The 24,552-nt window shown below is 44.4% G+C and overlaps 1 protein-coding gene across 5 annotated transcripts in view; it reads right to left on the bottom strand.

The window, feature by feature from the left end:
- Nucleotides 1-24,552, bottom strand: part of FRMD4A (FERM domain containing 4A) — a 351,201-nt gene that overhangs the window by 151,924 nt on the left and 174,725 nt on the right. Inside the window, exon 1 of one of the 5 annotated variants that reach the window (XM_052681192.1) lies at nt 20,130-20,725. The exons of 3 other annotated variants lie outside the window; for them this stretch is intronic. In XM_052681192.1, coding sequence (XP_052537152.1) covers nt 20,130-20,288 — 159 coding nt within the window. In that variant the 5' untranslated portion in view covers nt 20,289-20,725. Of the gene's footprint in view, nt 1-20,129; nt 20,726-24,552 lie in introns of those variants that run through there. One more of the 5 variants, XM_052681191.1, reaches the window with a different exon arrangement.

The raw sequence follows: 24,552 nt of genomic DNA, 5'->3' as shown, positions 1-24,552 counted from the left end.
GCTCGGCTGACACATGAGCCGGCGTTTGCTCAGCTCCCGCAGAGAGCAGGAGGAAGAGGCCCCTGCCCTGTTTCAGCCCCCGACTTGCTTGGAAAACAAAAGCAAAAAGCAGCCTGGTTTTACCGATTGCCCTGCAACAGATCTACCACCTGCCTTCTGACCACCAAAAATCCTCCCAAAATCGAGCAATCTGCAGCAGGATCGATGTTCAGCCAGCACATGAAGTGTCGGATGCTTATGGCAGGGCTGAAATGTTAAATACCTCCAGCATGCTCATTTATTTATGACTTCTTCAGCCTACAGTAACTACAAGCAGTAATTGGACTGTGCTAGGCAGAGCCAAATTGATTTGCTGCTTAATAATAAAACCAGGTCCTTTGTTGATAATGGCATCCCTAGAAACCACGAGGTTGGCTGAAAAATGCATTCAAGGCACAGTGCTAGCCCCAAGAGCTCACGCGGCTCCCCTTGCACAGCAGGACCCTTGCCAGATGCAGATTTCATGTCGGTGACTTAAAACACGCTCTTCGTGGCCTCCTGTGCCTATGCTGGACTGTTTACCAACACTGGCACTGCTGTTGCTTAGTGTTTTGTCAAGGATGGCAAACAGCTCATTCTTCTGTAGCTCATTCTTCTGGTTTTGTGAAAGTCGTGGCTCACTCCCAGTGCAACCTGCAGCGGCCTCCAGTTGCCTCTGAGTGAAAAGCAGCATGTAGAGTTAATTACAGAGCAGATGAGGGAACTGGACCACCCAAAGCCCCTTCTTCATCTGCAGCCAAGGGAACCTAAATAGATGCAAATATCACAAATCTGATCCCCACTGTGAAAAACTCTACAGACATTTGTGCAACCTCAGCTGTTCGCACAGCATTGCTCTTTGCATCTTGCTGGCACCCCAGCATCCTACAGGGATGATATCTCCTAAGAGGGCTACACCTCAAATCACTCCAAAGGGCACTGAAGACTGCTGTGCATTGGGTCAGGCTTTGGAAGAGCAAAGAGGAGCAATTAGTTGCTTAAACACAGAAGGAAGAAACAAAGTCATCTGCAAGGTGCCACCTCCTCTTAAAGACTGCCCAAGTTCACGTGCAAAGAATCATCAGTCACAAAATCACTAAGGTTATGGAAGACCAAAATCATTTTGTCCAACTGTCAGCCCGTCCCCACCATGCCCACTAACCATGTCCATCAGTGCTACATCTGCATGTTTCTGGAACATCTCCAGTAATGGTGAATCCACCACCTCCCTGGGCAGCCTGTGCCAATGCCTCACCAGCCTTTTGAGAAGAAATGTTTCCTAATATCCAATATGAACCTCCCCCAGTGCAACTTTAGGCCATTCGCTCTCATCCTATCGCTGTTACCTGGAAGCAGAGGCTGATCCCCAGCTTGCCACAACCTCCTTTCAGGGAGCTGTAGTGAATAATAAGGTCTCCCCTGAGCCTCCTCTTCTCCAGACTGAACAATCGCAACTCCCTCAGCCACTTCCCATAAGACTTGTGCTCCAGAAGAAGTAAGAAAGTAGAAAACAGCCAAATGTTTGAGGTGTGCAAACTAAGGAAGACAAGAGAATGATGGGAATGAGAGCATCGTCCAGTTAATGCCTGCCTGTCAGGAGCCTACATATAGGCAGCAGCCACTATGCCTGCCACTCTGAACAAATGCTCATAGTGCAGGCTTGGAAATGCCTTGGAAATGCTTTGGAAATGCCCAAGACCTCTGTGCCCTCCATCACTGTAAGCCTGCAAAACACTCAGAGCAGTCCCAGCTTCACAGGCATGCCAGATAGGATACACATCCAGTACCTTCGTGCTCAGCTGAATGTTGCTTTGAGATATTCAGTATAGTAAAATCAGAATACAAGCACTGTGCAGGTACTGAACTGTGTTGAGGCTGTGGTTGTGCTCAGTACCACGGCTGTGAGGTACTGTCAGCAGAGGAGCGGCTGTCAGAATCACTTTGCTGAAGCATGAGTTTAGAGAACGTGCTCACTTCCCTTTCGATTACAGGATTTTGAAAAGATGCCTCACTGTAGCAACTGGCTTATCCTTATAATAGTGTAATTATGGTTTATAATTATCCACAGACAGCTAGAGGGGAAGGAAGGGGTAAAAGCAGGGCTCTTGCTGAACGTGGTAGATTCTGATTTGGAAGGTCTCAGTTCAGACCAAATCCTGATCTTGGTTGTACCAACATTGAGGTAGATCATTTTGGGGTGATATGCTGGTCAGTTCTAAAGATGGGAGACACAAAACTTTTTTCAGCTGTTTGAATCATCATTACAATAGGAGGAAATGATTTATTCAGAGAGTGGTGAGGCATTGTTATATATTGCCCAAAGAAGATGTGTCCCATCCCTGGAGGTGCTGAAGGCCAGGTTGGATGGGGTCCTGGACAGCCTGAGCTGGTGGGGGGCAACCAGCCCACGGCAGGGATTGGAGCTTGATAATGTTTAAAGTCCCTTCCAATACAAGCCATTCCATGATTCTATGATTCTGTGATTGAATGGCATCTGACTGAGAATGAGCAAATGGCTGTGTCCAAGTAATTTTGAAGGCGGTCTCAAAGTTGACCTTTAGATAGCACCACCATTTTGTCAGACGTTATGCATCAGAGATGGGTGGAATTGTGTACCAGGAATTGCCCGGCTGCAACAGACTGTTTGGATCATTTGAAGCAGTGGGGCGGCTCTTTCCCTGCACTCTGCATTGTCAAATGAAAACAACGCAAAGCAGACAGTGATCTTCCAGAGGGAGAAGATCTTCCTGCTGAGAATCAAATGCAACTTTGAGCTCATCTGAACCCTCTGAGCATCTACCTTCACCTCCCATTCCACCTTCACCTCTGGAAATACGTCCCTCAGATTCTCCTGATCTGCACAAAGCAGATTCTTCCATGGAGAATGACTTTGAATCATCACTCTAACCTCTATCTGCCGTATATACCTCTGCTGAGCCCGGTGGGATTCAAATGGGCCCAACCCCTTTGTGGGCAGCACATACATTTAGTCCGCACAGCCAGCCCCTGGGCAAAAGCAGGGCTTTAGTAAGCTGTAAGAACATTTGTGAAAATGTATCTTTTCGGCTGAGAAAGCCATCATGCCAAAATGTCCTGTGAACTCCCATCACCTGAATCAAAAGCAGTTTTATTCTGCCTATTTGAATGTTTTCAAATATTTTAGATTTGATATGTTCTCCTCCAGCCTATGTACATTATATATTATCTTTGCATTATAACATATCCTTATCCTAATCGCCATATAAGAAAATACAAAAATAATATATTCCTATTTTACATATAGGAGATGAGATTCTTGAAATCACAGCTACAGGACCCAATTTTTCAGCTCAGGTGGCAAACACAGTTGTATTACTGGGGACAATGGATGCAACGTGTCACATTGGCCATGTTGATGGCCATCACAACAGGAGTGCCAGCTGCATCATTACGATACCCTCTGGCAGTGGCTCAGCAGCTGCAAGAGCGTATGCGATTAGTAATAAATCAAGTGCATCCTGTGAATGTTATTGCAGGATATGATTATTTTTCACATGTGCCAATAATAAGGCGAGTCAGATCCTCTGTTAATATAAAGCTGCCTAATTCTTTTTTGGCTTGGTGTATGCTCACTTGAGACTCCACCCAATTTGTCCATATCAGCATATATTAGATTAGCTTCTTGATTCAAGGTCGGATCCTAGTGAAATTAGCAATTTACAGCAGGGAAAAACTTTGCCTTGCAACAATGAATGGAAATTAATATGAATTACTTTGCATATTGAGCACTGTATTTTAGGAAAACATATAAGATTTGAGGAAAAAATTCCCAGAATCTTTTCATCAGGACTTATATTTTCCTCTTTCCCTTCCCCATCCTCTTCCCCTTCCCCATCCTCTTCCCCATCCCCTTCCTCTTCCCCTTCCCCTTCCTCTTCCCTTTCCCTTTCCCTTTCCCTTTCCCTTTCCCTTTCCCTTTCCCTTTCCCTTTCCCTTTCCCTTTCCCTTTCCCTTTCCCTTTCCCTTTCCCTTTCCCTTTCCCTTTCCCTTTCCCTTCCCCTTCCCCTTCCCCTTCCCCTTCTCCTTCCCGTTCCCCTTCCCCTTCCCCTTTCCCTTCCCTTTTCCTTCTGTTCCCTTTTCCCATTCTCTTTTCCTTTTCCTTTCCCTTCCCATCCTTTTGAGAAACCTTCAAGAAGGCAGCTTCCCATAAAAACATCCTACCATTGTCTCCATGCACAGTTAGCAGAATGTTCCTGCCATGGGGAATTGCACAACTTTTTGTTTTCAGATCTGAGCACTCACTGTAGGATTATAATTTACAGTATATTTATAGATGATGTTAAAGTTCAAAGGTTCCATATAGGAAAGTAACCAAGCAACATCTGGGGATGGGCTGGCTTCTCCCAAGGTCTGATGCTACTGGCTAAGGTCACTGACTGGGTACTCCATGGGGTTGGGGCACAGTGTGGAGCTCAGGACCCCATTCACCTCCTTCCTGGGCAGAAGGGAGAGAATTTGCTCTGTTCTGGGAGATGGAAATTACTAATGGGCCAAAGAGAGCTTTCACGAGTCTCGAGCACAAACCAAAAGCCAGAAGAGAAGAGACCACAGAGGACAGAACCACTAAATAAATGAGGGGACTGAAGTAAATGCAATTGTGTAATTCAAAATCTATTGCAACACGTAAGAGAAAGTGTAGGGAGTGGTGGCTCCTCTGCTCTGCTCCTCACTCTGGTGCCTAGGGCCTGAATACCGTGCAGGAAGCTGACCATTCTCCAGACCACTCAGTCCACTGTAAACCCACTGCAATAATTTGTATTTACCCCAGCACAACCACAGACAGAAATTAACCTTCCCACCTTTCCTATTTATTCCAGAAACTCATTTTCCTCAGTGTGATTAACCACTATGCTCGGCAGAAGGAAGTAAAGAGAGAAAGAGCCCTTTCTAGAGACCTGTGGGGTGGAAAACCTGTTCTTTGAGAATGGCACCCCTAGGCAGCAGTGTTTTCCTGGTGCTTGGGAGGAGCACGTCTCCAAATGACATTATTGTGTTCCCTCTGAATTGTTGGCCTTCACAGTGTTTGGATTTCCTGGTGACTCCATTGTGAAGGGCCCTATTCACTCCGTTGTGTTTACCCAGCTGCAGGAGCCTCATCAGGGCTGCCACGCACAGGGGTCGGATGCAGCATCATGGATTGTGGGAAAGAGAAAAGCAGTAATTCAAGGAGCATAAAAACCTAGAAAGAAGTCCTGTTGGAAATGCTGTGCTTACCGTGCGACAGCCACACGTGTGAGGCAGCCTTGTCCCTTGACTGGGAAAGTACAGGTGCTACTGTTGGGATTAGTGTGTTCAGTGGTCAAGCATTACCTTCTCAAAGCAAAAACTCGTGGAATAAACAGACTGGTAGCTCCAGAAAATATGGTATTGCTTTGTACTCAGGTGATTTATTAGATTTTACTGACTTTGGGGTTGGCATTCCCAGCCAATGTTTAGAGGACGACCTCTGCTGTAGCATGGAGGGACATGGTTAGTAGGCATGGTAGGGATGGGCTGATGGTTGCTCTAGAAGATCTTAGTGGTCTTTTCCAACCTTCATGATTCTGTGATTCTATGAAATCAGGAAAAGATATCCATCTAAACCCTCAATTTGTCTGGGACACAAGCACTGAACACTTGCTTGCAGGTAAGGGGCTGCTTATCAACAGGAGCAGCTTCCAGCCAATATCCAGGAGAAAGTCTGAATGTCCTTTCCCTGGTTTTCCTGGTGCAGAGAGACCCAAATGAGAAGGACCAAATCCATTTAAAGCCCAGCTGCTTGGATTGTGGGTAAATCTGTCAGATGGAGTATGGGGAAATCCCACGGATCTGGATTTCTTCTAATTCACTGTGCTTTATGCAGCCTCATCTTTGCCAAAAAGTGACAAAATTCCCATCTCAGCATTGTGTTCTTCTCAGATAGACATAGAGAGAAACACCAGCAATGTACAGTAACAGCTTTCTTTAAAAAAGAGACCAAGGGAGACAAGCAGTAATAATAATAAAACAGGACAAAGACACACTCAGCCTCTAAGGCTTATAAAAAGCAGCTTAGCCTTCAATAAGCAATTCTTTGAAAAGAAATTAATGGGAAAGGTTACAAACCCTCTCTTGAGCAGAGCCTATCAGACTGCTCTTTCACATCGTTACTGAGAATGGAACAAGTCTGTGGCATTTCTTTTCTCTTTGGATGCCCTGAAAGGCTGCCTTACTCACTGGACCTTGCATTTTTCCTCTCCTCTTCTGCACAATGCAATGAGAATTTCCTCACGAGTGATTCAGTGGGCAATTTGCACTAAGCCCAACCTGCACACCCTGTGGAGCAAACAAAGCAAGGCTGCTCTCCACTTTTCACCCCTAAAAGCCCTTTCTCCCACAACCTGAGCTTTCTTTCCAAGAAAAAAGACAGAAAAAATAGGAAAAATTAGGGCTGCTCATCAGCAATGTGCCTTTGCCCATAGTGATGTGCTCACATTTGGTGGCAGATAGGGTTAAAAACAGGATGGGGACACAGGCACCATATTTTGCAAATGCTTTCCAAATGTGGGATTGCCCTTATGTAGCCATGCTCAGTCACTAGGTGGTACTGTGCATCACAGCTTCATGCCTGTGTCTTGTTCCCGGCTTCTGTGTTGGTCCATCCCCTGTGATAGAGGTTTTGTTGGTAAATACTGTGCTTTGAAAGAGGGAGCCCATTGTCCACGTCCTCTCATACACTCCTGGCTTCACACACAGAAAGGCTGAAGGCAGTAAAGCACTTCTGACTGCTAACATTCAGTGTCAGTGCCTGACTGGAGCTTCTGCTGTCAAACAGCACATGCTCAGTGCTGCCTTGCTGAGCCATTTGGTGATGGGCTGTGATACCTTTCATCTCCAGATGCTCAGGGACGTGAAAGGAAAGGAAAACCCAAACAAACCAGGGACAGTTCTATAAAACAAGGAAAAAAAAGATGTTTGATTCTTGTAATGAAACCTTTAGCTCTTTGAAAGATCCTGATCTGATAACACCACAGGTCTCCAAATCTCCTCTACGTGCCACTAGCCAGCCTACCAGGAACACTTGTAAACCTGTCCTTGCCTACTGTAGAGGCAAGGGAGTGAAAGGTGGTGAAGACCAAGTTGAACAACAGGAAGGGCTGTTATGCTGCTGGCATACCAACCCATGGTGTCCAAACCTTCTCTTTCATTTGTAGGACATGAGCCTGTGACACCATCTACATTGCACGAAAGAGCCATGCTCTCACACATTAAGATCTCTATTATGCTTATTGCAGCAAGTATAAAAGTTTACACGGTTACAAATTCAGATAATTTGTACAAACAGATCCTATGAGATGAGGAAACACTGATGTGCAGGAGGCAAAGATCATTCAAGACCTTTTAGTAAAGCTGGGTGAAGAGCTCACAGTATCCTTATTGCAGGCCAAGACAATGGAGTCAAGGCAATTTCACCTGCAGACTAAAAGCATTGCTAATTTCTGCCTTTTCCTTCCTCTCTCTAAAATGAAGCAGCTTATCCAGCACTTCCCAGAATTCCATTACCCCCCAGAGGCCTTGTCCAGTCCAAAAGAGTGACAGAAAAAGCCCAGCTGATCTCAAGTTCCAGTCTGTCTCCAAAGTTCACACTACTGTGATGCTACTCATTTAAAACTCCCTTTATTTTCATAGCCACAAAAATGTCAAATGATTTGTGATCCTACAGATTTCCCAAACTGACAAACAACCCAGCAAAATTATTTTGGGATGTTTTTCAGAGAGTGTTTCAATTTGCGTTAAGACCTTCTGGGTATCTTGATGTAAAAAGAGATGTGTATTATGGGTATCAAATATAGGTCAGTGATGACTAAGATAGGAGTCTTCTTCAAAGGGTCGTTTGCTCCACAGCTGCTGGAGCACAATGCTCAATCAGCTGCACCCACTCCTAGGGTGCATCGTGGACATGTGAAGCAGCACTTGGCATCCTAAGTGGCATTTGGCTTTTGCCTCTGAGGAGCTAGAAGCAGTGTCATCTGCAAGCACTTCAATTTGCTTATGAACAGGAGATAGAGTGGATATAGAGACGTATAGCCCTATATATATATATGTATAATCCTTCCTGATAGCAGCTAGAACAAAAGATACTCAAAACGAAGGAAAGAAACAAAAGATGGGCTGAATCTGGTAGGTGTTATTTCAAGGACAATGGAACTTTCAGCACCAAAGTTTGGTCATCATTTTGGGTCTGTAACCCTGCCCAGATCCTATACCAGATAGTCAGGAGGCTAGTGTCAACGTGCTCTCTTTACAGGTCCAAATCAAATAAGCAAATAGCGTCTGAGAATGATAAAGGGTTTGTTCTTGGAAAAAGTGCATGTAAACACAATGCTTTGGAGAAGACCTTTCCTTCAAAAAAGCCTTCAGAGAAAATCCCAAGAAGCCATCCAGATATAATCATCACTAAAACACAGCAGATTTTCAAGGCACAGCAGCACATGAACCAACTGAGAAATATTATGGTTAGACTATATTAACAACAGTTAATCTCTGGGGATCTGCAAGGTGTTTGGAGCCCTGTTAAAGGAGGAGGAGGAGTTTCTTGAACAGCTTCCAGGATAATGAGACCCATTGAGAGTTGGGTTTGTGAAATGAAAAGGGGTGAGGTAAACCAGTGGTTATCAACTCCAACAAAAATTAGCACTGCCCACCTTTGAGCATTAGCAAGCCATTTTCATGCTATGTATGTATTCCCTGCTGCATTCTCCTGTCTGGATTTCAGTTGCTTCTATCCCTCCCAAGTCTAATAAAAGAAAGAGAGGAATCTCTAACATCTATTACTCCTTTTCTATCCATGACTAACGGATAACACATCACTCACTTGCATTAGTAAATGGTAGGTACCAGTTCAAACTGAAAGCAAAGGGATGGAGAATCTTGGACAATTTCCTCAGATCTGCAAGGTGGATGGGTCCATCTCTAATGGGTCACTCCTGGCTATTGCCAGCACTGGCAGAAGAGACTTGTGATCATCAACTGTAAGATGAGATGACTCAGAAGAACCAGGGATGGAGATGGACAACTTTTCCTTGGATCCAGCACTTATCACCATCTCTTGTCATGGCTTAACCACTCCTGGCTGAATCAGCGCTCATGGTGGGGTTTGTTTGAGTTCAAAGGGACCTTTTAAGTCTAACTCCCCTGCAGTGTGGTGGCTTATCACCGTGACATGGCTTCTTGGCATAGTCCATGGCAGCTCTTTGAACTGGAGCTTTCCACATATGGACATACGACAAACTCCTCCCTCCCTAGGTCAAGGAGAGAGCAGTGCCTTCAGTTCTGGGTGACTCTAAAGCACCCTTTGCTTAAGTAGACACCTGAGAATAACAAAGCGTTGAGATGGGAAAGGTTTTTGGCCAGGACATCTGCACAAAGGGCTTCTCAGCCATGCTGGTACATCCAGGTGCTGGAGACTATGATAATGTACAGAACAAGCCCCAGGCTGCAGCCCACCCTCCGGTCCCATAGACATTGCTGTTGACACTGGCTCCCTCTCAGGAATTCAGTATTTCAGCTCTGTGCTATATTTAGACTGCTAAGCTATAGATATTTTTAAGGTCATTGGCCTTTGACATGCAAGTGTATTTTCTGGGAGGAAAAAATTCAGCTCTTGACTAAATGGTGGGAAAATGCAACCCCCAGAAATTTAGGAGTTTTTAAAACCAGAGCCAGGAGCTAGGAAGTGACCAGGGGAGTCTACATGATAAATGCTGTCTGTTGGCTGAGCCAAATGTTGAAGGCAGCCCCATGTCAGGGACCCCATGTCTGAATGAGCTGCACTCAGCTGGTTCCTGACACGGCGGACGTCCTGGCTGTTTACATTTCAGCTTTTACCATAAGAGGAAGAGGAGCTGTTAAGAGCTGATTATCTCGGGACAAGGAGGAAAGAGGTTGGAAATGGGACACACTGCGTTACTGAAGCATATTGTCTGCAAAGCAACATCTGGCGTTTAGGAAAAAAAAAAAAAAAAAAAAGATGAAAAAAAAATTCCACTTCCAGATTCCTGCTCTGAGTGTGTTACAGTGTTACAGGACGGGGATCCAAGGGGAAAAGATTTCTGTGAAAACCGCTTGAATGAAAGAATCCCTTTGTAGGAGGTTGTGACTGGGAAATTACAGGAATGTTTGTGATGTGATATAATAGGGGCAATTAAGAGACATTTCAGATGATGAATGCCTGAGAATATGCTTCCCAGATCTTCTCTTTTCCAAGATGAACAGCGACTCTGTTCTCACTTTAACTAGTAACTTTCCAGCCCTTGTGCTGCGTATCCCCCTTCCTTCTTTCATACGTCCTTGTCCCAATGACTGTTAGGATATAATCTGCCTGGCGTGAACCATTCCTCCTTCGCAGTCTGGTTTTGCAAAATCCTGGACGGATCGCCTGAGGTTTCGCAAAGCTGAGTGCTGGCCCTGTGGCTCTTGGGGCTGTTGTCTCAGCTGTGACCACAAACGCGAGGACCTGCCTGACTCTCATCTCCTATGGGGCTATAAAGACTATTAAAAATGTTAAAAAAATAAAGAAAAAGCAGAGGTCAACCCAAGTACAGCTGCTTGCAGTAAGATGCCCATGGCGGAGGATCCCATGGCGCAGTGACCGGCACAAGTTTCGCGCCCAGCGGTGCCTGCAGGTTGTGCAATGCTGCAGACCTCGTGTAACTCCCACCAGGTGCCGGATGGATGCTAAATCCCTTTGGGGTGGCAGATGGAAGTTTGAAAAGCAGAGGAATTTGACCTTGGATAACTTTTTGCATTTGAGACTTAACACTGGCTGTCTTGTGAAGGTCTTCTCTGGGAGTGGAGGAGAAGAGTACACTTTGTCAGTTGGTTTGGAGTCCTCAGTGGATTCACATAGTTAAAATAATACCTCCCAGACTGAAAAAGGATGGAGGAAAAAAGTCAGAGTTTGAAATCCCGTGATTATTTCCCTCCAGCTTGGTTCCATAAGCTTCCAATTTAGGAAAACGACAGCCCTCCTTTGCTGTGAGCCCACATGAACACTCACAATGCACTATAGATTTAATTAAAAAACATCAGAGTTTAATCAGAATGAATGGACACTAGAAATGACTCTTTAAACTACAGAAAAAAATCATGTGCAGATGTCGGCAAAAGGGTTGCTGAAACCACTTGTGGTTAATATCCTCCTTGGCCCAAGTTGAGAGGGGAAGTGGAGAGAGTGAGGAAAGGGAAAGGAGGAGACAAATCCTGACTTCACAATGCATTATGGCACTGATGCACAGTGGGATTACAAGTCCTTGCTCTGTTCTTTTTTTTTTTTTCTTGCTATCACAAAAGTCATCTTTAAGTCCTTCATTTGGGATTGTTTTTCCCCAGAGTGCCATGCTGTAGAGTGACTGCTTTTCTCCAAACAGCTGATGGTGTTGGCTGAATGTGAACAGCTTCTGCAAGAGGATGGGATGGCATAAACGGGACAGTCCAGTTCCACCTTTGCTACCTGAGAATGTCCTAAAGAAATGGCACCCACTGCATAGAGCCATGAAGGCATTTTGCAATGAGAAGGAAAAGGCAGACTTTCCCTGTGATCATTTTAGTTTGCACAAAAGAAGAAGCACACAAGAACCTGATGGAAGTGGACCTGGTCTGGGGCTGCCCCGACTCCTGTGTTCAGGAGGGATTTCTTTCTTTGGAGGAGAAACACAGCAAAGGGGTAGAATCAAACAAAATTTCTTCAGGCAAACTCTTCACTGTTTTCTTTTACTTCAGAGGAGCAAATTGTTCACAAATACATCTTTTGGGAAGGCAACCAAAAGTGCTTCCTGTGGGCCTGTCCCTTTATATCAAATGACTCCAGATGCAAGGCTGCTGAGCTGCAAGCCTTCCTGGGGGCTTCTGGCATTTGTCACTTTAGGAACAGAACCTTGAATGACAAACATTTAATCAGAATCACATGATAGAGATGCACTTCAAAGAACAGTGGGTGTTCAGTGTTTTGGCATCTATTTGGGTTTAGGGTTCTGATTTTGGCACAAAAGTGTAGGCATCACCAGACAGTGACTTGTATCATCTACCAACAGATGCACCTTGGAAGGAGGCAGCATGAATAACTCAGCTGAAATACCCAATTTTTGATAACTAAAAGCATCCCACCTCACATTTCAGACTATTGAGCAGAAAATTGTTAAGCCTTAGAAAGTGCAGTTCAGACCTGACTTCTGCAAACCCAATATTCCTCTTGCCTTGGTGGTCCCTCTTACAACCAGGGGATCCTCTCTGGGTATCATAGAATCATAGTTGGAAAAGACCACTAAGATCATTTAGTCAAACCATAAACCCCTCAGCACCAAGCCCACCAGCCATGTCCTTCAGTGCCCTTTTCTTGAACACCTCCAGGGGTGGTGACTCCACCACCTCCCTGGGCAGTCTGTGCCAATGCCTGAATGCTCTTTTAGAGAAGAAATTTTTCATAATATTCAGGATATTTTCCTAATATTCCTCTCAGTTTGGGTGGGTTCATACTCCTTGTGGAGAGCAGAGTCTTCACCTCTAGCAGCCAAAAGCAAAGGCAAGGGCAGGAACACTCATCTGAACTTTGGGTTAGATTGAAAACTATCCATACGTGGAATAATTCATATCACTTGAGTCTGCAGCTGAGCTGGTGTCTTGTGTAAGCTGAGCTGATGATCTTAAAGCATATATTAGCAGGCTAGAATTAGCACCATGAAAGACTATGCCCATGTTCATAACCAGAAGCAGTGAGGCTCCCCTCTCAAGAACAGAGTAGTGCTGGAGATTGAATGTTTCTTACACAGAGGCAGGTTGGAAAAATCTGTGTAGGAGCAAACCAACGCCAAATACTCCTAATTTAAGAGACTGCTATTTCTTCAGCGAAAAACCTCAGTCAGGAGACTTGACCACTCGCTCTCCTCTCCTCTCTCAGCAACCCCAAGGAGATTCAGTGACTCAGATTCAACCACTGCCCAGAAAACCCCTGGTGTCCTGTTCCTGGACTGGACTGCTATCATTCCTTTGCATAATGCAGTGTGGGATGGAGACTGGATCTGAAGAGGCTGATTTGATGTGCTTAGGGGTCATTAGCACTCATGACTAATTGGATGCTTTATAGCGTTATATTTTTACATCCTCTCCAAGGACAGCAGCGAGCTCCATGGGGCTCCTGTGCAGCTAACAGTGGGGCTGGTGGCAGTGCCAGGGATCCTGCCAGACTGCCTGAGTCCTTGCCAGATCTACAAGGGCAGGAGAAAGCTGCATCAGAGCTGAACATTTGTATTTTTTAGTGCAGTGTATCTGGGATGGCAACCTGCTGAACATTTCTTGCGCTTTCTCCATACACACCTCAAGTAGAAAGAGCTTGGATTTCCTCCACAGCCTGATTTCTTTTTTTTTTTTTTTTTTTGGATATGCTTCCTGGCAAAGGTGAACTTTTAATATTTGCATTTTATCTCCCCTCCCCTGCTCGTCTAACCTCCTTTGCTTCTGACTGTAACAAAAATGGGGTGAGAAACTCCATGAGCCAAAAGCTCCTCTCAGAAGCTTTCAGGAACATGTGAGTCTCATTAGCCCTTTCTGCAGCTCTGGGGCTCTTGGGCAGAGGGTTTTTTTCTTCCCTTTTTTTTTTTTTTCCCCTTTTCTTTGTGATTACTGTTGATTGCTGTTGTTTTATTTTAAGGGAAGAAGTTCAAGACTCATAAATGCTTAAATATGTAGCAATAAAGTTTGAGACCTCTGAAAGGCAACTCTGGAGCCTGTGGACTACAAAATAAATCAGCAAAATAAAAGGGAAAAATTCGCACCCAGCTCCCACTAAAACTATCTTACTGAAAAACCCTCTGCTCAGAACCTCAGAGGAGCAAGCATTTGGGTATGCTGGCTTCAGAAGATTTGCTCCCAAAAGCCTCAGCTACAAGCTGAGACCTGCATATGGTTTTCACTATCTAGCTGTGAATTTTGCTGGCTCTTTCCTCCTGCCCACCTAATGCTCTCATACACCTAATCTTCTATTTCCTCTGCTTTCATCATGCTTGGAGCTGACTAGATTAATGGGAAATGATAATATGTCAGGCCTGAAAGGAAAGCAAAGAGCTGGTTGTGTATGAATTCCACATTAATCAACTTGGTGATGAAGCTATAAATCAAAACCTGGAAGTTTTACCAATCTGAAATGATGTGTTTAACATTTCAGCCCTTTCCTTCCTACCTATTGCCCAACACTGATTTGCACTGCCATTTACAGCAGCACGGCAGGCGTGCAAATGTCACTTTTGCTCCTGAATCCCTAACTGCTTACACATAGACAGTAAGAAGTCCTCAAGGAGAGCTGGATGAAAATGACACTGAGACAACTGATTTTCACAGACATTTCCCATACGAGAGGAAGCATCAAACTCTTGATAGGACATGGGAAGTTGTCAGTTCCCAGAAAAAGGACAGAAGGGTTTTGTGTTGAAATGCAACATCTTACCATAGCTGGCTGCTCACCAGAAGGCTCAAGTGTGCTTGCCGTTTCAACTTCAGAAAGACAGCAAAACAAATGGAGTCATTCAGACCCTACAGGTCTATTACAGTTTTCCACTGTATGGAAATGGAGGGACTCTGTCCTATTTTGCTCCTTTTCATGTCAAGACCTCTCAGTGAGCTTTTCTCAAGATTTCAGCATCTCACCCCAGACCTAGGGATATCCCAGAGCCCACTGTTAGATAACAACTTGTCCCTTTATTGATGCACTACCCAGTGGTGTACTAGCAATTAGCCACTTAAATGGTGAAGCCTCAAAGCTCTTCAGCCCAGGTCATGAGCCAACAGGCTGCAAACTCATGAGCACCTGGTGGCCAGCACTGGGCACTGCATAGGAAACACACCAGAGATGGCTGTTCCCAAGGGAAAATAAAACTGTGGGGCAGGCAGGCAAATAAGTAATGAAATAGCTGAACCCCAGGCACAAGGAGTATGGGCTTGGACACTCATATGCTTGACTGCATCTGGGTGAGAAGAATGCTGGTAGTCACAACCTGGGCCTCCTCCACTGGTGGAGCAAGGAAAGAAGAAACAGAAAACTGGCTTCTGGGCTTTGATATCTTTCTTTTCTTGTCCAAGAGGAGCAGAATGCTAAAACAATGCAAAAACAGCTTCATCTGCTCCTTTTGTTCCTGCAGAACATTCTCCATCCCATTTTGGCCCTTTATCCTCCTGCCAATACAGCAAAAACAGTTTCACTCTCTTATCATCTTCATTCAACCCCTGAATGCTACAGTTCACCTCCCCCCTTAATCCCATTACCTGTATGGGGAGCAGTGAGGTGTTGAAGGCAATTCTTTGCATGCACCTACAGCTAAGTGAGTAATTTTGGCCATCTTTCAGATTTTACAGCAGTATAATGGACACAATGTTACTTAACTGCCTTTGCAAAGTGGTTGAAGCTGGATGATCTTTGAGGTCCCTTCCAATCTAAGCCATTCTATTATAAAAATGCACTGTATAAAAAATGCACAGTACTGCTATTTGCAGTGTGTAAGGAATTAAAGGATGTGAGGTTTGGTATTGCAAGTCCTGCAGGGACTGCTTTGCATCCCAGCTCTGCCTGGGATTTGGTGGGAGCGGCTTTGTGGGGTTTAAAGCAGAAAGTCACATCAACACACTTTTACTGAAGATGTGGGTCCTGCTCTGCCGAATGTTTTTTGACACTGCACAGGCGTAGTCAGTAAACTAAAACATTTGTTGATGGATTTGGAGATTAAATAAATAGTGAAATATCTTCAGGACGTTAAAATATAGTACAGACTGCCTACCAAGCAACAAACCAGCCCTCCCCCAGCCCTTCCTGAAAACGGAGTATTTATGCAGAATTTCCACTGTGTGAGTTCACAGGGCAATTTTTAGTAGGTCAGAGCAATCAAATGTCTTCTGGGCACTGGTAAAAATACACCCAGCAGTTCAGAGACTTCTCTCACAACTGACAGTCTGAAAGCTTTGACTGGAAGTTTATTCTTTGCTAATCTCCTTTCTTAAATGGGTTACAATCATGCAGCCTGAAAGCCACGTGGCAGATCACAAAACAAAATTAAAGTACAGCAAGCATTCATTGCAAATGGCTTATGGTGAATATTAGCTCAAAGGAAACAGAGTGGACTTTCAAGAGGCAAGGTGTTTGCTCAGACAAGGTAAACAAATGCATCCCTGGGAATGCAAGACTTGCAGAAGGATTTACTTGCAGGAAAGAAATGCAGTCTGATACAGCTGAGGGTGCTTTGCCTTGGGGCTTCTAGTTCTCAGGTGTCTTGAGTACTACAGCATCACTTAAAGACAATGAGAAATGAATTTATTCAGCATCTCTGAAAGTCAAATCCAGTCTGGAGACCAAGAATGAAGGAAGAATTTTTTATTGTTTCCATCTTTCTTGTAACTACTGTTCACAGCCTGAGCACCTCCAGATTTCTGATTGCCACGTCAGTTTGGATTTGAAGGCTGAAATCTCAGATGTAGAGGATGGAGTCCTGATCAACATGCCCAACATCACCCCAGAATTACTATTCCATCTACCTCTGCTAATGCATCTCCACTGATTTCCCAAGAGCCAGGAAAACAAAGTCTCATCTGTCAGGAGCAAAGAAAGTTACAGTGATTATGTAGAAGCCTGGAGTTCCTTTTTTTTTTTTTTTTTATTTTTTTTCCTCAAAACCTTTCCGTCTGCTCCATTAGTAATATATCTGGACCACACTCTCCATGCAGTATTGACTTTGTTTCCAGGTAAATTGTAGATAAAGATTAACAACCCCATGAATATTCATGGTTTGTATGGTCAGGGCCACAGTCTAGAGAAAGGATACCAAAATTTCCTCAGCTATCAGAAACCCCAAGAGTCATGATCCTGTTTGGCAGTGCAAAGGATAACTGCAGTGCTCTTTAGCGCAGTGCACATAGCAGTGTGCATCCTGCATAGCCATTTCCCTCTGCTGCCACGAAACCCTCCAAGATCTTCAAATATTTGCAAAGAGATGCAAGGGGAAAGAAAAATTTTTAATCTTTCCCGTTTCTAATGTTTCTAAACTAAGTAAGCCTGCTGCATGTACAAGCTCTTCATCATGGTCTGGATGGGTCAATCCAAGGCATGGAAAAGTGGATGTTGCTTGTTGCTTGAAGCATGGTATGAGCATCTAAGCATGGGATGGGCAGTGACTATGAGACATCTGGGTTTTTTCTCTTTGGGAATGATAGACGTTTTGTTAGGGTGAACTTGAGCACCTGAGTTTTCTAACATCATTTGGGGTGGGAAATCCCACTCCTTTTGTGATCTGCACAGAATTATTCTAGAGCGCCCATGTAGTAAATCCAGGTCTTGTGAAGGTGCAGGAGATACAAGCTATGCGTGGATTGTCTCTGACACAAATATCTGCAGATCTCTATCAGTAAAGAAAGACACTGAGGAAGCCATCAGGAGCCAGATGCTGCCCCACGTCCTGCTCAGCCCCCAGCACTGCAGACCCATGCTGGTCCCAATGGTCAGATCCACATGAAGTCACACACTTTTTCCTGTTGCCATTCCCAATCTTTAAGGTGCTTTCCAATCCAAAAAACCATTCTAAGGAAGTGACTCTAGAGGCACAGAAGCACTGTGAGGTAATTAAAAAGCATGAAAGATGGAGACACACTTTTTTTTTTTTTTTTTTTTTTTTGCATATGCAATCACTTTTCTGGAAGAGGTCCTACAGCAAATCTATGTTCTGCTCTCAAGATGCAGTAGCAGCAGGGATTAAAGCATCACAGCGACAGGAATAGCACAGTCAAGAGATTATTTGCTCATCTAAACAATAAACATTGTAAGAACTTTCTGTCTCCGGGTAGGAAGTTATCAAACTGTCATGCTCTGTCCAGGCAGTATTCAATTAAAATACTGTCAGCATTTAAACTGGAGGATGCTGGCTACTAGAGGATATGTTAGGATTAACATACAAACATTTGCTATCAGCTCATCCTATTACTTCTGGCTTTCCGTGGAGATGAGCTGTGAGATGCTGTTCACATGCAAACCTCCATCCAGCAGTGCTCTCCTTCTACCAGACCCACCATTTCGGAGTGGAGTGTCAGCCCGCATTGATGCTCCTATATGTGTGAGGGGAAGCACATTTGCAAGTCCTGTCCTCCTGGTGGCTCTGGGGAAGGGGGTTAACATGCCATGAACGTGACATAATGACATGGGGGACAGTTGAAGGCATGTGCACTTTGTAATGGAAAGAGTGCACTCATAGAATCATAGAAACACGGAATCATAGAATCAGAAATTCATAGAACCATTGAGGTTGGAAAGACCACTAGGATCATCCAGTCCAACCATCAACTTACCTCCACCATGCGTACTAATTATGGCCCTCAGTGTCATATGTGCTCTTTCTTGAACATCTTTAGGGACAGTGAGCCCACCACCTCCCTGCACAGCCTGTTCCAATACTTGAATGCTCTTTTGGAGAAGAATTTTGTCCTAATACCCAACATGAACCTCCCCTGACAACTTGAGGACATTGTTCCTTGTTGCTCATTGACCCCATCAGGTAACAGATCTTATCCCAGGATAGTTATCACACTTCTGTGGGCAGCAGCATCTCCAAATGCCTGTGTTCAAGGTGGGATAGGTGGTTCATAGCCTGAGTTTGGATGAATCTTGTGGCTACTCCTTAGTTTTTGAGCATGATTTTACATGGATAGAAATAAAAGGGGATTCAACACTGAGCTCTCTTCCTTCCCCTTTCCTGTGCTCATGCCAGTTCTTGTGAAGCCATCATTTGATACATCCCGTGTCAGTTTCAAGTTGTGCTCAGGGCCACCAGGGTGACCACTGGCACAGAAAGCACATCTGGGTAAAGACTTAACGCTGTTAGCAGCAGACATCTTCTGGGACAAATTAATACCTAAAATAAACACACTGCCCATGCCTGCTGAACTCCAAAGATGGCCATAAAATCTGTTCTTGAAGTCTGCAGTAACCAAAGTGTGTTTTGAAGCTGGTTCAAAGTTTGCTGAAATTGCTATGAGCCATCCTCTGGTCTCCCTCTATGCAACACACACAGTTTCTCCAGGCTTTTAATATGTCCTTTTCTGTGTAACTTGGCTTTACACATGGAGACTTCCAAAGCACAGGAAAAGCAAAATATCAAGCAAATGGGAGTAGCAGAAAATGCCTTTTCCAAACGCAAACACTGATCAGTCAATCCAACATCCTGCATTAGCCAAACCAGTGAAGCTGATAAATATTGTAATGGGTTTGTCCCTGAAGCAGAATACACGTCTAGCCCCAGTTGTCTGAGGCTGATTAGAAAAGCAGATGAGCTGAACACTGGTTGGCTTAGAGCGAAATTTCAACCTGGGCTCACCTAGGGACTGAAATAAGAGTTGCTATTCAGCTAGGCATCCAGTTCTAACACCTTCTCTGTGATGATTACTCAAAGGATTTAACCCAGTTTAGCCAGTCACAGAAACAAGCACAGTTTATTACAGCTTTTTGGTTCTACAGAGCAGCCAGCTGAACAAACCCCAGACCTCCATGTCCATCATTCAGAGCAGCAGTGGGGAAGGCAGCCTGTGCCACGTAACACATTTACTGGGTAAAACAAAAAGTTTAGGCAATCAAACGCCTCAGACTTTGCTGACTGAAGGCATTGCATAAGTCACATAGGGATAACCAGTGCCTCTGCATTTAGAACTGATTGTGTTTGCCCGTTTTCCACCAGCAGACTACATGTCTCTAGGTGTCCTTTCCTTCAAACAGGTTATAAATTACTTTCTTGTCATCACAGAGGCAGCTCAAGGATGCAGCACAGCTAAGGATGGCCGTACATAAAAACATAAAGCTTCACAAGTTTGGAAGATAAGCAGAGTGACCCTTAATTCACATTTTCCACTCCACTTCAGGAAACCCCACCATCATTCTCCAACCCTACATTTCCCCTCTTGGGTCTTACCCACATGCATCTCCTCTGCTCCATTACGTGCAGTGCTGGGAGCAGGATGGGACCCTGTGCAGCTCCCCAGGAGGTTCCCCTCTGCAGCACTCAGGTTTGAAGGTCTGGCCTGGTGTTTTAAAACCCTACCTGATAAATGGCTCTGGAAATGCACCATGGCTTCAGCATGAGCTGCAGGACCCTCAGATTTCCGAAGCGGCAAGTCCTCAGAGCCCGGGATGTCAGGCTCCACACCAGGCTGTCCCAGCTGTAGAGCAGATCCTCAAAGCCAAAGAGCACGGCAGCCATGCCAGCTCCCTGCAATAAATGCTGGGCTCCCTGTTTGGAGGCGATCGGCTAATGCCTTATCAACTGCAAGGTTAAAGAGTCACTGCGATTTCCACCAAAGAAAAATAAGAAAAAGAAAAAAAAGAAAAAAAGAGAGAGAAAAAAAAGGCCAACACTAAAAAAAGTTCCAAAACAAAACCACTAAACCAAATCCAACGACAAAAACCAGCGGTCAAAATAAATTGTTTAGGGATGTGCCTTTCTCTCTTCGTGCACACCCTTCAGGATGTGGTTTCTCCGTGTGTGTATCTTCTCACAGCGAATTCTGTTGTACCAGGGGCGAGCAGGGAGAAGATAAAAACACCTCTCCTGTCTTTGGAAGGCAGTTGCATTTCCCTTGCAGAGGGCTTCTTGGTTCCACGGCATCACATCCCAGCTTTCTGCTGCAGAACCAAGAAGCAAACTCGAATCCAAAGTCATCACTTTGAAAGCTCAGTCCTGGGACTCCATCCAGAGGGAGGAAAAAAACTGCTTGCTCTCCCTCTGCCAACATTCCCAAGACATTCCAGTATTGGGCTTAACTCTTTCAACCACTCCCAAATAACAGCTGAGAAGAACGTTTCACCACATGCAACATTTCATCCTTTTCTTTTGCTCGTTGACTAACCATTGCATGATATATTCTGGTCTTTTTTCCACCCAACTGTCTCTTTTGGAGCATTTTTAACTCACTTGTGTGAGTTCTTTATATGAGACTTAGGCAACCCTCTGCAAAGCACCCAATTTATCCAATAGATGATATCTGGGAAGGTTGCATGGATTAAACAATATCCATTTAAAATCAGCTAGGATGGGTATATTTTTAACCGCTGTTGAGTTTGCATTAGTAAGGAGGGGTCTCATATGAACAAGAATTGCAGAATGTCTTTCAGTTCTCTCTGTCTGAGCTGGACACCAAAGTCTATGGATGTGAAGAGCCACATCCGCCATCCCTACCTCATATAGGAGATGAGAAGAGACCAGCTCCATGCCTGCTCCCACGTAGGAGCCCAGAGCAGCTTGCCTGGGTGAACACTTCAGTGCTGCTGACACCTATGAAGTGGTGAACTGATCAGATGAGGCTGAAAACAGTTTATCAACACACAGGTTTTGCACTGCAAGTAAATCATCACAAAATACGGGTGATTAAATTACAACCCTTTTTCCACCTAAATTCTCCTTCTTCTATGCCCCTTCTCCTGCCTATGGGTTTAATGACCAGGTGGGGAAACTAAGGCAGGAGTATTTTTACCAAAGCCACAATGCAAGCCAACAACCTCAGAGACAGCTGCATGTTTATTTTTTACTCATTTCACTCTCCCTTCATAGGAATGTGCAGGAAAATGCAGCAGGATTTGCATGGAGCAGATGGGAGTCAATTGGGGAGCGCCTACATGGAAACAGTGTTTAGAAGTTTAGGAAAACCCCACATTGTGTTGAAATCACAGGGGGCATGCAAACAGTAAGCCTCTAAAACATCAGATGGTGATTTCTCATGTAGCAGAGCTGAGGAGCCACCCTTTCCTAAAAACCACTATGGTTTCTCTGATTCAGCTCCATGGGTCAATAAGGAACAAGGGTATTCATTGCTATTTGGTTTGCAGTAGGTGGGTCCCAACTTTTCCCCAAGCGTGGTTTGATCTTTGAGGACTGGAGGATACAAAGCAAGGGGTGCATGACAACTACAGAATGAGGATGTTCATCAGCTCATTGACAGGGAAGTGAAGAGCTGGGAAGACACAGCTGCAAAACTCTTATTCTCAGCCTGATTGCTTTTTCAGGACAGCATTTTTAGAATGGCATCATAAAAATAATAATAATATTTCTTTCAACCTTGTTAGATACTATTTATTTTGCAAAATGACATTTTTTCAGATCCCATGTAGCTGTTTTCTTGGTGTTCAGCCTTCACTTTCCCTCTCTCCCAGGTTCATGGAATCATTTGAGTTGGAAGGGACTCCCAAAGGTCATCTAGTCCGACTCTCTTGCAATGAACACCTACAATTACATCAGGTTCCTCAGAATCTGTCCAGCCTGACCTTGTGTGTCTCCAGGAATGAAGCATCCACCACCTTTCTGAGCAACCTGCTCTAGCTCTTCACTGTCCTTATTTACAGTAACTTTTTTTAGTACATCCAGTCCAAATCTCCCCTCTTCTAGTTTGGAATAATTTCTCCTTGTCCTATCACAAAAGATTCTGCTAAAGAGTCTGCCCCCTTCATTCTTATAGCCCACCTTAGATACTGAAAGGCCGCTCTTAAGTCTCCCCAGAGCCTTCTCTCTTCCAGTCCAAACAGCCCCATCATCATTACCATCTCTTGACTATTTCTTTGCCTTCCTGTAAACTAAATAACACACTGCCTCCATAAGGAACCAGGAACTATACAACCTCATTTGGAAGAGAGAGATTTGTTTAATTCAACTTGACTATACAGTATTTGCTCCAGGCTACAGCAGATCTCTGCCTGGGAGCACAAGAAAGAAATGTGTCTGATAAAGGAATACAGGGGGGAAGAAACCATCACAACGGCTTGCTCTGGGATGTGATGTAACCCCCTTGGTATTCTGCAAGGGGGAGAGGAGGGGAAATGGAGGATATGCCACAGGTTTATATTTAGCAGCTCTACATGTGCATCTAGTCTTTCTGTGTGTTCAAAAGGAGCCTTTTGGCCCCTGTCCCAACTCAGTAATTACTCAACAGATGAGGGCAGCTCTGAAGAAGCCTTTTCACTCTGCTGATGACATAATCAGACTTTCAGAAAACGCTTTCGCTACATATTTATTTAACTGATAGGCTGGAGCAGGATCCTTTGCAGTCACTTGAGTTTATAGCAGGTCTAGTGGTCAACTGAATGCGTAAACTTACCTTCGTGATTAGAGCAGATTGTTTGGTTTCCTGCAAGGTTTTCCTGTCAATTAGAAACACACTATTTTTGAGGGGGTAAAAGCTGCCTGAATGTGGATAATCCAGCTGAGCTCTGGGGGAATTGCAGCTGTGGGTGTTGCTCAGGCACTGTTCCCTGCAGACCCCAGCATCTCTAGGTGTGCCAGAAGCCAAGGGGAAAATGAGTCCAGGGAAATTAGTCCTTCCAACCCAAGCCATTCTATGATTCTGTGAGTCTATGAAATTAGTCCTGGTTGCAAACTGTCTTAATGTGAATTCAGCAAAATAAGGTAGGTTTCTGTTGAAATTCTTTTCCAGGGACACACCATTAAAGGTGCACTTCTGTATCCAAATTGCCCAGAAGTCTTTTCTACAGAGAATGATAGCAGAAAGAGGAAATCAAATGAACTTGGCTCTTCTGCAGGTCTATACTTTGATGCCTGTAAGATCATCTTACATTTCTATAAACCACATTTAGTTTCACCTTCGCTGGGCTCAATAATGAAAAAAAAAACATTTGCACTCTACATGGAGTATAGATACTTGCACTCTCCATAGATCTGTAGATATTTGCAGGTCTTTCCAACACAGCCTCTCTAATTACGCACTATTTCCAGCTATCTCTGAGAAAACGTCAGGCAAAACAGCTACTACAAAACCTCCCACGTTTTACTGACAGTCCAAAGGCTGTTACTGGGGTGTAAAAATAGCTTCTTACTTTCCATGAGAAGTAAGATAAAAAAAAATTAGTAGAACCACCTGCTGTGTTGCATGGTGGGCTGTCACTGAAGGCTGAGGGTGGGCTTCCCAACCCCAGCAATGTGTTCCTTCTCACTGTGGTTCCTTGAAAGCCACCCTGGTATTGATGTAGGTAGATGCTTCCTGCACCAGGAGCTCAAGAGACACGTCTATGTTTTTCCTTTAGACAGATTTCATATTCTGGCCTTGGAAGAAGGAGTTCAGCATTACTCCCCAGCGTGCTCCCTACCCACAGCTTTCCAGTGGGTGTGGATGTACTTGGGGGTGTTGACAGACAGACATGCTGGAAGGAGGGCATTTTCCTTTGAGCTTGCTGTAGACACACCAAAAACATCCTGTTTCTGCTTAACATATGGCCCCAACGGTCCCTGCAGCTCCAGGCCAATGTGGTCTTTTAAGTCTTATTTCAAATCCATTATCCTTTTTGATCTTCACTTCTCTATAATGCTGAGAGGATTCATGTTGTTAGATCTTCATGTGTAAAGTTCCCTTTCATATTCCAGCTTCATGCTTTCTTGTGCTGGAAATGGTTTTCTGAGATGTTTAACTAGTTGCATTTTCCCCCTTGTGCTTTAATAGTGCATCATTTTCTTGGATGACTGG

The sequence above is a fragment of the Tympanuchus pallidicinctus genome, unplaced genomic scaffold, assembly GCF_026119805.1.
Source record: "Tympanuchus pallidicinctus isolate F22 unplaced genomic scaffold, pur_lepc_1.0 scaffold19, whole genome shotgun sequence".
NCBI classification, from domain to species: Eukaryota; Metazoa; Chordata; class Aves; order Galliformes; family Phasianidae; genus Tympanuchus; species Tympanuchus pallidicinctus.
The sequence above is the reverse complement of the archived record's forward strand: the minus strand, read 5'-3'. Positions and strand labels throughout refer to the sequence as shown.